The sequence below is a fragment of the Mangifera indica genome, chromosome 17 (genome assembly GCF_011075055.1).
Source record: "Mangifera indica cultivar Alphonso chromosome 17, CATAS_Mindica_2.1, whole genome shotgun sequence".
In the NCBI taxonomy this organism is placed as follows: Eukaryota; Viridiplantae; Streptophyta; class Magnoliopsida; order Sapindales; family Anacardiaceae; genus Mangifera; species Mangifera indica.
The window spans coordinates 2,206,593-2,219,695 of NC_058153.1; the positions used below are offsets into that span (position 1 = coordinate 2,206,593).

Genomic DNA, 13,103 nt, shown 5'->3' on the forward strand with positions numbered 1-13,103 from the left:
AAGAGTTTCATTTGGATTCTACAAATTCAGACGTTGTTCATCGGGGAGAGAGCTTTGAACGGAGAGAAAGCGTCAAAAATAGTAACATGGTATGAGAGGGAGAGAGAGTAATCATCGTTCGTTAGAAAATTGCTAGAGAAATATAAAACCTTATAAAGAAAATATAACTTTTCAAAACTTAATATTAGAAAAATTATTAGTTTTTCAAATCAATAAAAGAAAATGATATAAACTTTTTCTTTTTTAAATATTACTATTAAATAATGATTTTACCTTTAATTATTTTAACAAAAATTAAATAATAGATAGATATTTAAATTTTTAAAACTTTACATAAGAATTTGCGAATACACTAAACCCTGGGTGAAAATAAAACTTTTGGACAAATTTATTATTTATGATAGTACCGTTACAACAACATGAAAGCGACTATTGCCTGCGTATTGAAAACGTCTTCTTTGTTTTCATTATTTATTTAAATGATGTAGCAAAGTTGTCATCAGCATATCGTAGCTTTACAGCGCCTCTTAAACATTGATTCCATTTTGTCATGTTTTTCACAGCTTAGCTTCGGCAGGTGCAGTATCAACTACCTTCCATTTTAAAATTAACATTCTAGAAAATACAGTCCCTTTATCTTTGTAAATTGCCAGGTCGTTTTCTGTGTAGAGGATAGGACAACGACACCCTCACGAGTCTTTATCACCATCTGATTTGCTTGTAAGTAGTACTTCATTAATCTCAACTTCTTCTTCTTTGTAAAATCCAAACCACCCAGAGGTCGGACGGCAAGAGCCACAGGGGATTCAGAAGCTTGCAATGGAGGTAAGCAACAAGTACATAACAATAAAGAATCATGTAGATGGTGCACCCAAGGAGTCAGACTTTGAGATAAGGGCGGCTTCTCTTCCTTTAAAACTTCAACCTGGTTCCACTGATATAATAGTGAAAACTCTTTATGTATCAATCGATCCTTACCAGTTAAACCGCATGAAGACTACAAGCTCCTCTCAAAGTGCATCAAGTTACTCAGTTGCCATTAATCCTGGCGAGGTAAGTCTATCTTAATCATGCTGCTGTCGCTTACCTCGAATAAGATTGTAACTTTCAATTAAACCCAGGTGTTTTCATTTTGTGGCAGGCTATAAATGCTTATGGTGTGGCCAAAGTTGTTGTTTCTGGGAATCCAGAGTTTGAGAAGGGGGATTTGGTTGTGGGGTTTTTCTCTTGGGGCGAGTACTGTATAGTGAAACCAGGTGGAATGATAAGGAAATTTGATTCCATGGGATTTCCATTGTCTTACCAGGTTGGAGTTTTAGGTAATCAACTCATCATCCTCATCGATCTGTCACATCAAATTTCATGATCATAATCCTTACCATAATCGCTATCTTCGTGTTGACTTTCTTAAAAAATTTCCCCAGCGTTTGTAAACATTGATATTGTTTTAAGGCCAAGTATCATTTCCCACCCAAGATTTGATGCACACCACTTTTCACCCAGTAACTATCAAAAATTTAACCAATTTCACACGTTGAAAATCAATCTGACTTGGAGTTGATTCTACATCTACTATTAGTTTGTCTGTAATCTTTTAATTCTTATATCCTATAACCTACTATATGGATTCAATAATTATGTTGACATTCAATTCATGTTAAAATTCGTCTGATTAATCCTACGTCCTTATTATGCTTCTATACAGACCATTAAGAGATTGCTTTTATATAGTAATGAACAAAGCATTTGTTGTTGGCTGCTGCAGGGTTTAGTGGACTTACAGCCTATGCAGGATTCTTTGAAATTTGCAAGCCCAAAAAGGGAGAAAAAGTGTTTGTATCGGCTGCCTCTGGATCTGTTGGAAATTTGGTGGGACAATATGCAAAACTCTTCGGTTGCTATGTGGTTGGCTCTGCCGGAAGCAAGGAAAAGGTAAATTTTATAAGTTAATTAATTAAAGTTCTGTCAGTTATTCAGGGATATAGACACTTGACGGGAAATTGTTCGTATGGATCATAGGTAGCATTGCTGAAAGAGAAGCTCGGTTTTGATGATGCATTCAACTACAAGGAGGAAACTGACTTAAAGGCCACTCTCAAGAGGTAACAATTATTGTTCAACTTCCAAAAACATTAATACTGTCAAGATATTGCCCTTTGTTTTTGGGTTGATAGCTTAAAAACCAGAAGAAACTCTAGTATTTTGTCTAGATTTGCCTAGAGGCACTAACTATATATTCATAGTAAACAATATCTTTTTTTGAGCAATAGTAAGATAAACTTCAGAGAGGAGGTTGAATCCTATAAGGGTTGAATATGACACTCTTAGACAAATCTCACATTATCAAAGCACAAAAGAGATTCTGAGTTTAGTGCATCCCATATCATTTGAGAATGCTAAGATAAATGATACCATGACTTACAATGTGTATAAAGTGAACAATATATTATAATACATCAGACTACTAGACTAAGGATGTTACAAGGTAAATTTCACTACCTAACCGGCCTGAAATCTACAGGTACTTCCCTGAAGGGATAGATATATATTTTGACAATGTGGGAGCAGAAATGCAAGAAGCAGCAGTTGCCAACATGAACATTTTCGGTAGAGTGGCAGTCTGTGGGATAATATCTGAATACACAAATAGTGGCAGACGAGCAGCTCCTGAAATGCTAGATGTCGTGTACAAGAGAATCAGGATTCAAGGGTTTTTATCAGCTGATCACTTTGACGTTTATGGAGATTTCATTTCAACAACCTGTGACCACCTCCGAACTGGTAAAATTCATCCACTGGAAGACATTTCCTCTGGTGTAGAGAGCATCCCATCTGCTTTTATAGGACTTTTTCAGGGCCACAACGTCGGAAAAAAGATGGTTCAAATTGCAGAAGAGTGAGATGATTTATGGCAAATCTCCCAGCTTTCAGCTTAATTTTCATCACAGAATAATTGATGGATTCTGATAACCATCCCATTTAGTCATGTCATGTTAAATTTCAGCTTCTTTATAGTAGGCCATTGTAGTAGGCCAATGAACTGTTTCTCCATAGAGAATTTTCCAATTTAACTTCCAGCCCCACCTCTTAAAGTGATAAAGACATTTATTATATTATTAGGTTTAGATCATAATATGATAAATTTGATTACTTTTATACCCTTATTAAAGTATTAAAATCATATTAATCGAATCGTATATTATATAATGTATTAAAAATGTAATTTTACGTATCGTATATCGAGTATCATATTGTATTATATAAAATAACTTTTAAGAGTTAAAATAATAAAAAAAAATATAATAGACATGACATAATACTAAAAAATATCACAAATACTTATAAAAATTAAAAATTTTTTATATATATCCTAAGACTTCAGTAATAGTGTTAGAGGTTGGATTCATTATGGGTCAAGTCCAACAAGATTTAATTTGAGATGATGAGTCTCATTAATGGAATTGAAGGGCCCATGGGTGTGGTCCAAGGCTTAGTGACTTGTCAAAACGTTCTAATCCAGATGGGAGTGCGAGTGAGCAGCGAGTATGACTTTTGTAGATTGAGTGACAGCAAATCGATCGTGAAGTATCCTTATTCGAAACTTGAAACGTTGACCTAATTAAATCACCTTCTTCATAAACTCCGGTGGCATATTTCACCAAGTACAGAAGGTTGCAATGGAAGTGAGCAACAAATACATAACAATAAAGACTCACATAGAAGGGGCACCAAAAGAGACCGACTTCGAGCTGAAGACTGCAGCCATTACTCTATCAGTTGAGCCTGGATCCAATGATGTAATTGTGAAAAGTCTCTATGTGTCAATTGATCCTTATCAGCTTAACCGCATGAAGAGTTATAGCTCATCACACAAAGCAACAGTTGCCGCAGCACCCATTACTCCGGCTGAAGTAACGATTAGTTTAATTTGAATCTTTGATACCGTCAGTGAGTTCATGCAAAGTTTATATAGTTCATGTTCATTATCTCTGTGACAGGCGATTGATGCTTTCGGTGTGGCGAAAGTTGTTGTTTCTGGGAATCCTGAATTCCAAAAAGATGAATTGGTAGTTGGGTCGATCAGCTGGGGAGAGTATAAACTTGTCAAAGGAGGTGACAGGTTAAGGAAATTGGACCCGATGGGATTTCCCTTGTCTTACCATGCTGGAATTTTGGGTGAATTAATTTATTTTCCCTTTATCGTTCATTAATATTGTTTTAACTCATACTTCAATACTCGGATGAATCACACATTTGTCCAATGCTCGTGTCTATTTGTTTTGCAAGATAAGATTACATGGCAGCCGCAATAATTTGTTAATGGATGAGTGTTTTCTGCAGGGTTTAGTGGACTTACAGCCTATGCAGGATTCTTTGAAATTTGCAAGCCCAAAAAGGGAGAAAAAGTGTTTGTATCGGCTGCCTCTGGATCTGTTGGAAATTTGGTGGGACAATATGCAAAACTCTTCGGTTGCTATGTGGTCGGCTCTGCCGGAAGCAAGGAAAAGGTAAATTTTATAAGTTAATTAATTAAAGTTCTGTCAGTTATTCAGGGATATAGACACTTGACGGGAAATTGTTTGTATGGATCATAGATAGCATTGCTGAAAGAGAAGCTCGGTTTTGATGATGCATTCAACTACAAGGAGGAAACTGACTTAAAGGCCACTCTCAAGAGGTAACAATTATTGTTCAACTTCCAAAAAACTAGTATTTTGTCTAGATTTGCCTAGAGGTACTAACTATATATTCAAAGTAAATAATATCTCTTTTTGAGCAATAATAGAGTAAATTTCAGGAAGGAGGTTGAATCCTATAAAGGTTAAATATGATATTTTTAGGCAAACCTCACATTGTCAAAACACAAGAGAGATTATGAGTTTAGTACATCCCACATCATTTGAGAATACTAAGATAAATAATACCATGACTTATAATGTGTATAAAGTGGACAATATATTGTAATACACCAGACTACTAGACTAAGAATGTTATAAGGTAAATTTCACTACCTAACCGGCCTGAAATCTACAGGTACTTCCCTGAAGGGATAGATATATATTTTGACAATGTGGGAGCAGAAATGCAAGAAGCAGCAGTTGCCAACATGAACATTTTCGGTAGAGTGGCAGTCTGTGGGATAATCTCTGAATACACAAATAGTGGCAGACGAGCAGCTCCTGAAATGCTAGATATCGTGTACAAGAGAATCAGGATTCAAGGGTTTTTATCAGTTGATCACTTTGATGTTTATGGAGATTTCATTTCAACAACCTGTGACCACCTCCGAGCTGGTAAAATTCATCCACTGGAAGACATTTCCTCTGGTGTAGAGAGCATCCCATCTGCTTTTATAGGACTTTTTCAGGGCCACAACGTCGGAAAAAAGATGGTTCAAATTGCAGAAGAGTGAGATGATTTATGGCAAATCTCCCAGCTTTCAGCTTAATTTTCATCACAGAATAATTGATGGATTCTGATAACCATCCCATTTAGTCATGTCATGTTAAATTTCAGCTTCTTTATAGTAGGCCATTGTAGTAGGCCAATGAACTGTTTCTCCATAGAGAATTTTCCAATTTAACTTCCAGCCCCACCTCTTAAAGTGATAAAGACATTTTTTATATTATTAGGTTTAGATCATAATATGATAAATTTGATTACTTTTATACCCTTATTAAAGTATTAAAATCATATTAATCGAATCGTATATTATATCATGTATTAAAAATATAATTTTACGTATCGTATATCGAGTATCATATTGTATTATATAATATAACTTTTAAGAGTTAAAATAATAAAAAATATATAATAGATATGACATAACACTAAAAAATATCACAAATACTTATAAAAATTTAAAATTTCTCATATATATCTTTATTACATTATTATTTTTTCTAAAAAGTATATCAATCAATATCGATAATATGAATTGTACATATGATACATCTATTATAACGTATTAATTATGATACATTGATGATATGTATTATTTTATATATATATTATATCGTATTATAAAATATATATTATATATTATAGTATATAGATGATAATTATGATTAAAATGTCAAAAGAACCATGGATTTATTAAAGTGAATGTAAATTAGAAATTTACTCTAATTTTTAAATGAAAATAGTTAACTTAGCAGGGGTTTTAGATGGAATTCATGTAGCATCAACATAGAATCCCATTGTCTCGACGATTAAGTTGAGATCCTCCTTCAATTAAAATTTTGATTCGAACTTGAATGGTTCAAAATAGAATCCAGCCATAATGATGGAGATAAGATATTGTACTGTGAATTGCCAATAGAGATGGAAATAAAGCAATTAAAGGGCCCCATGGGTTTTGTAGATTGAGTGACAGCAAATTGATCCTTAAATTTCCTCATTTGAAATTGAAACCAGAAACGTTGACCTAATTAAATCACCTTTTTCATAAGCCCCGGTGTCATATTTCACTAAGTACAGAAGGTTGCAATGGAAGTGAGCAACAAATACATAACAATAAAGACTCAAATAGAACGGGCACCAAAAGAGACCGACTTCGAGCTGAAGACTGCAGCCATTACTCTATCAATTGAGCCTGGATCCAATGATGTAATTGTGAAAAGTCTCTATGTGTCAATTGATCCTTATCAGCTTAACCGCATGAAGGGTTATAGCTCATCACACAAAGCAACAGCAGTTGCTGCGGCACCCATTACTCCGGCTGAAGTAACAATTAGTTTGATACCGTGAGTGAGTTCATGCAAAGTTTATATATAGTTCATGTTCATGATCTCTGTGACAGGCCATTGATGCTTTCGGTGTGGCGAAAGTTGTTGTTTCTGGGAATCCTGAATTCCAAAAAGATGAATTGGTAGTTGGGTCGATCAGCTGGGGAGAGTATAAACTTGTCAAAGGAGGTGACAGGTTTAGGAAATTGGACCCCATGGGATTTCCCTTGTCTTACCATGCTGGAATGTTGGGTGAATTAATTTATTTTCCCTTTATCGTTCATTAATATTGTTTTAACTCATACTTCAATACTCGGATGAATCACACATTTGTCCAATGCTCGTGTCTATTTGTTTTGCAAGGTAAGATTACATGGCAGCCGCAATAATTTGTTAATGGTTGAGTGTTTTCTGCAGGATATAGTGGACTTGCAGCCTATTCCGGATTTTTCGAAATCTGCAAGCCCAGAAAGGGGGAGAAAGTTTTTGTTTCTGGTGCATCTGGATCAGTTGGAAACTTAGTGGGACAGTTTGCCAAGCTGCTTGGTTGTTACTTGGTTGGCAGCGTTGGAAACAATGAAAAGGTTGTTTCTTTAGGTTTACCCGGATCTGGGTGGCTTTTATTTACTAATTTCAGGCTTGAATTGTGAATCTTGTAGGGATACTAAACGTTTATATCTACTAAAATCAAGCATGTTTAGGTAGCAATATTAAAGAAGAAGCTTGGCTTTGATGATGCATTTAACTACAAGGAAGAACCTGACTATAAGGCTGCTCTGAAAAGGTTACCACATCTGTCAATTCAACAATGTATTTAGATGAATTACCATCTGGTATGTTATATTGAACATCTTTAAATACAATGTTCAGGTATTTCCCTGATGGGATTGATATATATTTTGACAATGTGGGAGGAGAGATGCTTGAAGCAGCGGTTGCGAACATGAACTTACTTGGTAGAGTGGCTGCTTGTGGGGCGATTGCTGAGTACACAGATGCTACCAAAAGGGCTGCTCCCAGTATGTTAGATGTTGTGTACAAGAGGATCAAAATCCAGGGATTTTTAATTTCGGATCACATGAATTTGTATGCTGATTTCATTTCCATGGCTTCTGAACACCTCCTGAATGGCAAAATCCAGCCACTGGAAGACATATCAAATGGTGTGGAAAGCATTCCCTCGGCTTTCATTGAACTCTTTCAGGGTGATAACATTGGAAAGAAGATTGTTCGTATTGCAGAAGATTGAAGAGAAAGATAACAACTTATTTCTATTTATTTACCTTTAATTTAAAATCATCTGAGCAGATAATTTGTGTTTGTGTGTGTATTTTTATTGTTAATATGAACTCACCCCTGTATCAACCAAGGTACCAAATTTCTTTATAAGACAACAGAAATGTGCTGCCAATTCCAATGAATCAAAGGATGGTTACGGAGAGTAGAGCCAAAGCCTTCGTTTCACTGGCACAAAAATGCAAAACCCTAAACCAGTTCAAGCAAATTCATGCCCACCTCCTCAAAACCTATCTATTCGAAAACTCCCTTGCCATCGGGCCTCTACTTTCTATATGTGCAACCTCTAAAATCTCTTCTTTCTTCTCTTACGCTCAATTGATTTTCAATCAATGTAGTGAAAGAAACACATTTATGTACAATTCCATGATTAGAGGCTATATGCAGTCTAATTTACCAAAACTTTCCGTTTTGTGCTACTTAGATATGATAAATATTGGGCTTGAGGCTAACAACTATACTTTTACACCGCTGATTAAAGCATGTACAATTCTTGGTCCTTCTTCGAAGATAACTGGTCGTTTTATACATGCCCATGTTGTTAAATTTGGATATAATTACGACCCTTTTGTTGTTAGCTCGTTGATTGAATTTTACTCGCTGGTTAATGAAATGGAAACTGCACGAGCATTGTTTGATAAAAGTGTTGAAAGAGATGTGGTTATGTGGACAGCGATGATCGATGGATATGGCAAAATGGGAGATGTTCAGAATGCGAGAGCATTGTTCGATAAAATGCCTGAGAAAAATGCAATATCATGGAGTGCGATAATGGCAGCTTATTCCAGGATTAGTGACTTCAAAGAGGTGCTTTCTTTGTTTAGGCAAATGCAAGAAACAGGTGTGAAACCCAATGAATCGGGTCTTGTTAGCGTTCTTACAGCGTGTGCTCATCTTGGTGCGTTCACTCAAGGCTTGTGGGTTCACTCATATGCTAGACGAAACAACCTTGATAAGAATATGATCTTGGCCACTGCATTAGTTGATATGTATTCCAAATGCGGTCACCTGGAATCAGCTTTATCAGTGTTTGAGGGGATTTCTGGGAAAGATGCCGGAGCATGGAATGCCATGATTTCAGGCATTGCAATGAATGGAGATGCAAGGAAATCACTTGAACTTTTTGATAGAATGGTCATAAGTGGAACACAGCCCACAGAGACAACGATTGTTTCAATCCTTACAACATGTACGCATGCAAAAATGGTTAACAAGGGTCTTAAATTGTTTGAAGAAATGAGTAGTGTCTATGGGGTCGAACCCCAGCTGGAGCATTACGCATGTGTTGTTGATCTCTTGGCAAGAGCAGGTATGGTGGAGGAAGCAGAGAATTTCATTGAACAAAAAATGGGAGGGCTAAGAGGGGATGTGAATGTGTGGGGGGCACTACTGGCTGCATGTAGGATATATGGGAAAGTTGAAGTTGGTAACAGAGTTTGGAAAGAGCTTGCTGAAATGGGAATAGCTGATTGTGGCACTTCTGTACTCTTATATAATATGTATAAAGAAGCTGGGTGCGATATGGAAGCAAACAAAGTTAGGAAACTGATATCAGAGGCTGGAATGAAGAAGAAACCCGGTTGCAGTGTAATAGAGGTGGATGGTGTGGTTGAAGAATTCCTTGCAGGCGATACTTGTCATCTACAGACATCAGAAATATACCGGACAGTTGATTCTTTTTCCAAAATGTCAAATTTTGAGGAAATACTGTGAAATGTGGCTATTTTCTATTTGAGGTAATACCTTTTTTCATTTATCTTTATTGTTAAATTATTTAAAAGATCTTTTTGGTGAAAAGAATCTAAATATTTCTAGTTTTAGTAGTCAGGGATGAAAATTGTCATGTTACATGAGCTCATTTGTCATTAATATTACAATAAGACAATAAAAATCAGGCAATGATTCCAAGAGGACATTTCTATTTGGTTGTCATTTTAGGTGTTGTATTATCTGAAATAATAAAATTATGTATACATATTTTTAAATACATTGATGATATATCATCATGTAATTAGGTGATTTTAAATTAAAAATAAGATAACATCTAATCATATGATTACACATTATCTGTATATTCAGTTATATACTAAAAATGTGTAAACATAGTTTTGCTCTCACAGGAAGGAGTTTCTTTTCCCCTTTAGTACCTACATGGTTATTATCTGTCTCATGATCAAATTAACATTAATAACTGAAACAGAGGAGTGTTTATCTGCCATCAAGTACTGGGAGAGTGAGGGTCGCTTCACTGGAATTCTGGTGTCATATGCAGTGGTTTTCATGAAAATCTTCAGCTGACAGTAGACCAGTGATGAGGCGTTTTAGCCTTTCAGCACCAGGTCCAGGCGTAAGTTTACTGGTGTTTGTCATGACATGATATGGAGCGCTCAAGTTTGAGTTTCTTTCCTTACTGAACCATTCTTCAGGCGCATATCCATCAGCATTGCAGCCTAGCAACTCAGAATCGATCTTGTCAAGAACCGGTTAATTCCTCCAAAATTTTCTTGCAAAGGGAGCATTGCTCTTGACTATCCTATGATAATCATCAGTAGTGAGAATATGTGGGAGTTGTTTTGGAGGATTGCCTCAAGATATGAAATGGAGGTCATGGTTTACAATAGTATTTCGGAACTCTTCAGCATTACAGATAACTGTATGAAAATACCCTTCGGGCGAAGATAGAAAGTTGGTGTAATGCATAAGGACTATCCTTGGGAGATTGTCCCGCCCCCACAAACAGAATTCCATGAATGGACGAGAGAGCCTCATCCAAGCAGAACCTGAAGAAATCATCAAGAAACAAGTTGCATGTCAGGATTTTCTGATAGATCAGTAAAAACTTGATCTGTTTATCATGTCTGAATGTTCTAGGTTAAACAAAACTTGAAATCTGTTTTTGCCATGTATCACATGCAGTAATCCATGAGGGGAAATTTTCAAAATACATCGGAACCTTTCTCGAAAATTATCAGCACAAGAATGTAAATCCTCACCTGTAAATAGCCTATATGCATTTGAAGCACTCCTTTTCAGTGTGACCCAGAAGACACACTGTACAGCCCCAGATCAATTGTAACAGGCTTGGCTCTCTGATACCTGTAAAGAGAACATATATTTCTTATGCGTAAGTTTACAAAGCATTATATTTTCTACATAATCACCTTATCATTTCCCAAACACACACAAAAACAGAACAGTAGAGAGAAAGAATTATGTACACACTCCTTCAACCAATGTGACTGGGATGCTCAACGAAATTAAGGTTTCGTGGAATAGTCATGTATGGAGCAAATCTGTAGAAGAAAAAGGAAACAAACTGTATAATGGTGGACATGGTTAGGTGGGCGGCACTTTTTGTTGTTGGACATGCACATCGGTCATTTCCGTTCAGTAACCTCATTATAGAGTATGTGTAAACATCCAAAACTTGTCCTGACGGAACGGGGATTAGAGGATTCGGTTCCTTTCCATCTCGTTGCAGTCCTGAGAGGAATCCTCCGCCTAGTCTTTATTTCTTTTTAGAATAATATTATGGGTATTCATTTTTTTGATATATAAATAAATATACATATGATATATTATTATGTGAATAAATGTTATTTTATTCTTAATTCAAAATTATTTAATTATTTAAATATTTTATGATTTTATTGTTTTTTTAATGTAAATATTCAACAACTTTTGAATTATACTAAATATATTATATTAATAATAAAAGTTAATTAATGAGAGTAAGGTGATGACTTACCTTAACTCATGGCTTCAGCCCAACTATAACTGCTAAACAGTTGAAGCCTCCCTTTCCCATTTATAAATATTCATTCTCACGCGTGCCTTTGTTTTCTATACAGACACCATTTCTCACTCACACAACTATAAAAACCAACCAAAAACTTGTCAACCCAACTATCCCTACGCACTGCCTACCCAGCTCCAATATCTCATCAATGGCGAACAGTGGCGAACCCTCAACAACCTCCTCCTCCACATTCTCCCATGGCGTTCTCAAAAAAGTCATCCTCCTCTATGCATATGTGGCCTTCTGGATTTTCCTCTCCTTCACTGTCATTGTTTACAACAAGTACATTCTCGACCACAAAATGTATAACTGGCCTTTTCCTATATCTTTAACTCTCATTCACATGGCTTTCTGTTCTATTTTAGCTTGTCTGCTTGTTCGAGCCCTCAAATGTGTTGGCGTCGACTCCCTCCCCATGACTCGCCGACTCTATATGGAGTCAGTTGTCCCCATTGGAGCTCTCTGTTCCCTCTCCCTATGGCTCTCCAACTCTGCCTACATTTATCTATCCGTTTCCTTCATCCAAATGTTGAAAGCTCTGATGCCCGTCGCTGTTTACTCCATTGGCGTGCTCTTCAAGAAGGAGAATTTCAAGACTAATGTTATGGTTAATATGCTCTCCATATCATTCGGAGTGGCCATTGCTGCTTATGGGGAGGCTAAGTTCGATATTTCGGGTGTGTTTCTACAGTTAGGAGCAGTTTCTGTTGAAGCTACAAGATTGGTTTTGATTCAGATTTTGCTTACCTCTAAGGGCATCAGTTTAAACCCAATTACTTCACTTTACTACGTTGCACCTTGCTGCTTTATCTTTTTATTAATACCCTGGATGTTCATGGAGTTGCCACTCTTGAGAGAGACGTCAACTTTTCATTTCGACTTTCTGATATTTGGGACGAATTCTTTTTGTGCATTTGCCTTGAATTTGGCCGTGTTCTTGTTGGTGGATAAGACGTCGGCATTAACCATGAATGTTGCGGGTGTTGTTAAGGACTGGTTGTTGATTGCATTCTCTTGGTCTGTAATCAAAGATAAAGTAACACTTGTGAATTTGTTCGGTTATGGACTTGCATTTCTAGGGGTAGCTTATTATAATCATAGCAAACTGGCCGCCCTCAAGGAGGCTGAGGCGCAGAGAAGAGCTCGAGCAGCCGATGAGGAGGCCGCCGGATTTTTGAACCAACAAAACGAAGAGAACTAAGCTAATTGATAACAGTTAACTTAGTATTGCAAGCTATATTTATTTATTTATATAATTTTATGAGTACTTGATAAAGAGA

At 36.3% G+C, this 13,103-nt stretch overlaps 5 protein-coding genes and 1 pseudogene across 6 annotated transcripts; 5 read left to right on the forward strand and 1 right to left on the reverse strand.

Moving 5' to 3' along the window:
- Positions 1-554: 554 nt before the first annotated feature.
- Positions 555-3,077, forward strand: LOC123200128 (2-alkenal reductase (NADP(+)-dependent)-like). Its single transcript, XM_044615262.1, has 5 exons — positions 555-1,053; positions 1,142-1,319; positions 1,766-1,932; positions 2,020-2,102; positions 2,522-3,077. Exons 1-5 carry the CDS (start codon positions 820-822, stop codon positions 2,898-2,900), a joined length of 1,041 nt encoding a protein of 346 aa, XP_044471197.1. The 5' UTR covers positions 555-819; the 3' UTR covers positions 2,901-3,077.
- A 461-nt stretch (positions 3,078-3,538) lies between these two features.
- On the forward strand, positions 3,539-5,590 carry LOC123200981 (2-alkenal reductase (NADP(+)-dependent)-like). The gene is made up of 5 exons (XM_044616412.1): positions 3,539-3,911; positions 3,999-4,176; positions 4,342-4,508; positions 4,596-4,678; positions 5,035-5,590. The coding sequence occupies exons 1-5, from the start codon at positions 3,678-3,680 to the stop codon at positions 5,411-5,413; spliced, it is 1,041 nt and encodes a 346-aa protein (XP_044472347.1). The 5' UTR covers positions 3,539-3,677; the 3' UTR covers positions 5,414-5,590.
- Positions 5,591-6,363: 773 nt separating this feature from the next.
- Positions 6,364-8,139, forward strand: LOC123200980 (2-alkenal reductase (NADP(+)-dependent)-like). 2 transcript variants are annotated; one of them, XM_044616411.1, is made up of 5 exons: positions 6,364-6,609; positions 6,803-6,980; positions 7,146-7,312; positions 7,430-7,512; positions 7,599-8,139. In XM_044616411.1, the coding sequence occupies exons 1-5, from the start codon at positions 6,490-6,492 to the stop codon at positions 7,975-7,977; spliced, it is 927 nt and encodes a 308-aa protein (XP_044472346.1). In that variant the 5' UTR covers positions 6,364-6,489; the 3' UTR covers positions 7,978-8,139. The 2 variants fall into 2 exon arrangements, with proteins under 2 accessions (XP_044472346.1, XP_044472345.1); XM_044616410.1 differs by having other exon boundaries at positions 6,365-6,726.
- Positions 8,140-8,144: 5 nt separating this feature from the next.
- LOC123200979 (pentatricopeptide repeat-containing protein At5g66520-like) lies at positions 8,145-11,181 on the forward strand. The gene is made up of 2 exons (XM_044616408.1): positions 8,145-9,760; positions 10,225-11,181. Exon 1 carries the CDS (start codon positions 8,145-8,147, stop codon positions 9,735-9,737), a length of 1,593 nt encoding a protein of 530 aa, XP_044472343.1. The 3' UTR covers positions 9,738-9,760; positions 10,225-11,181.
- Positions 10,287-10,817, reverse strand: LOC123200859 (annotated as a pseudogene).
- A 790-nt stretch (positions 11,182-11,971) lies between the features above and the next one.
- On the forward strand, positions 11,972-13,024 carry LOC123200860 (probable sugar phosphate/phosphate translocator At2g25520). The gene has a single exon (XM_044616248.1). It carries the CDS (start codon positions 11,972-11,974, stop codon positions 13,022-13,024), a length of 1,053 nt encoding a protein of 350 aa, XP_044472183.1.
- Positions 13,025-13,103: the final 79 nt, after the last annotated feature.

Excerpts from the sequence above, each read along its gene's own strand:
- LOC123200981 (XM_044616412.1), top strand. The coding sequence starts at position 3,678 with ATGGAAGTGAGCAACAAATACATAACAATAAAGACTCACATAGAAGGG. Across the intron at positions 3,912-3,998 it reads CACCCATTACTCCGGCTGAA|GCGATTGATGCTTTCGGTGT; the intron begins GTAACGATTAGT and ends TCTCTGTGACAG. Across the intron at positions 4,177-4,341 it reads TTACCATGCTGGAATTTTGG|GGTTTAGTGGACTTACAGCC; the intron begins GTGAATTAATTT and ends TGTTTTCTGCAG.
- LOC123200980 (XM_044616410.1), top strand. The coding sequence starts at position 6,490 with ATGGAAGTGAGCAACAAATACATAACAATAAAGACTCAAATAGAACGG. Across the intron at positions 7,313-7,429 it reads GCGTTGGAAACAATGAAAAG|GTAGCAATATTAAAGAAGAA; the intron begins GTTGTTTCTTTA and ends AAGCATGTTTAG. Across the intron at positions 7,513-7,598 it reads TATAAGGCTGCTCTGAAAAG|GTATTTCCCTGATGGGATTG; the intron begins GTTACCACATCT and ends TACAATGTTCAG.
- LOC123200128 (XM_044615262.1), top strand. The coding sequence starts at position 820 with ATGGAGGTAAGCAACAAGTACATAACAATAAAGAATCATGTAGATGGT. Across the intron at positions 1,933-2,019 it reads CTGCCGGAAGCAAGGAAAAG|GTAGCATTGCTGAAAGAGAA; the intron begins GTAAATTTTATA and ends TATGGATCATAG. Across the intron at positions 2,103-2,521 it reads TTAAAGGCCACTCTCAAGAG|GTACTTCCCTGAAGGGATAG; the intron begins GTAACAATTATT and ends TGAAATCTACAG.
- LOC123200860 (XM_044616248.1), top strand. The coding sequence starts at position 11,972 with ATGGCGAACAGTGGCGAACCCTCAACAACCTCCTCCTCCACATTCTCC.
- LOC123200979 (XM_044616408.1), top strand. The coding sequence starts at position 8,145 with ATGAATCAAAGGATGGTTACGGAGAGTAGAGCCAAAGCCTTCGTTTCA.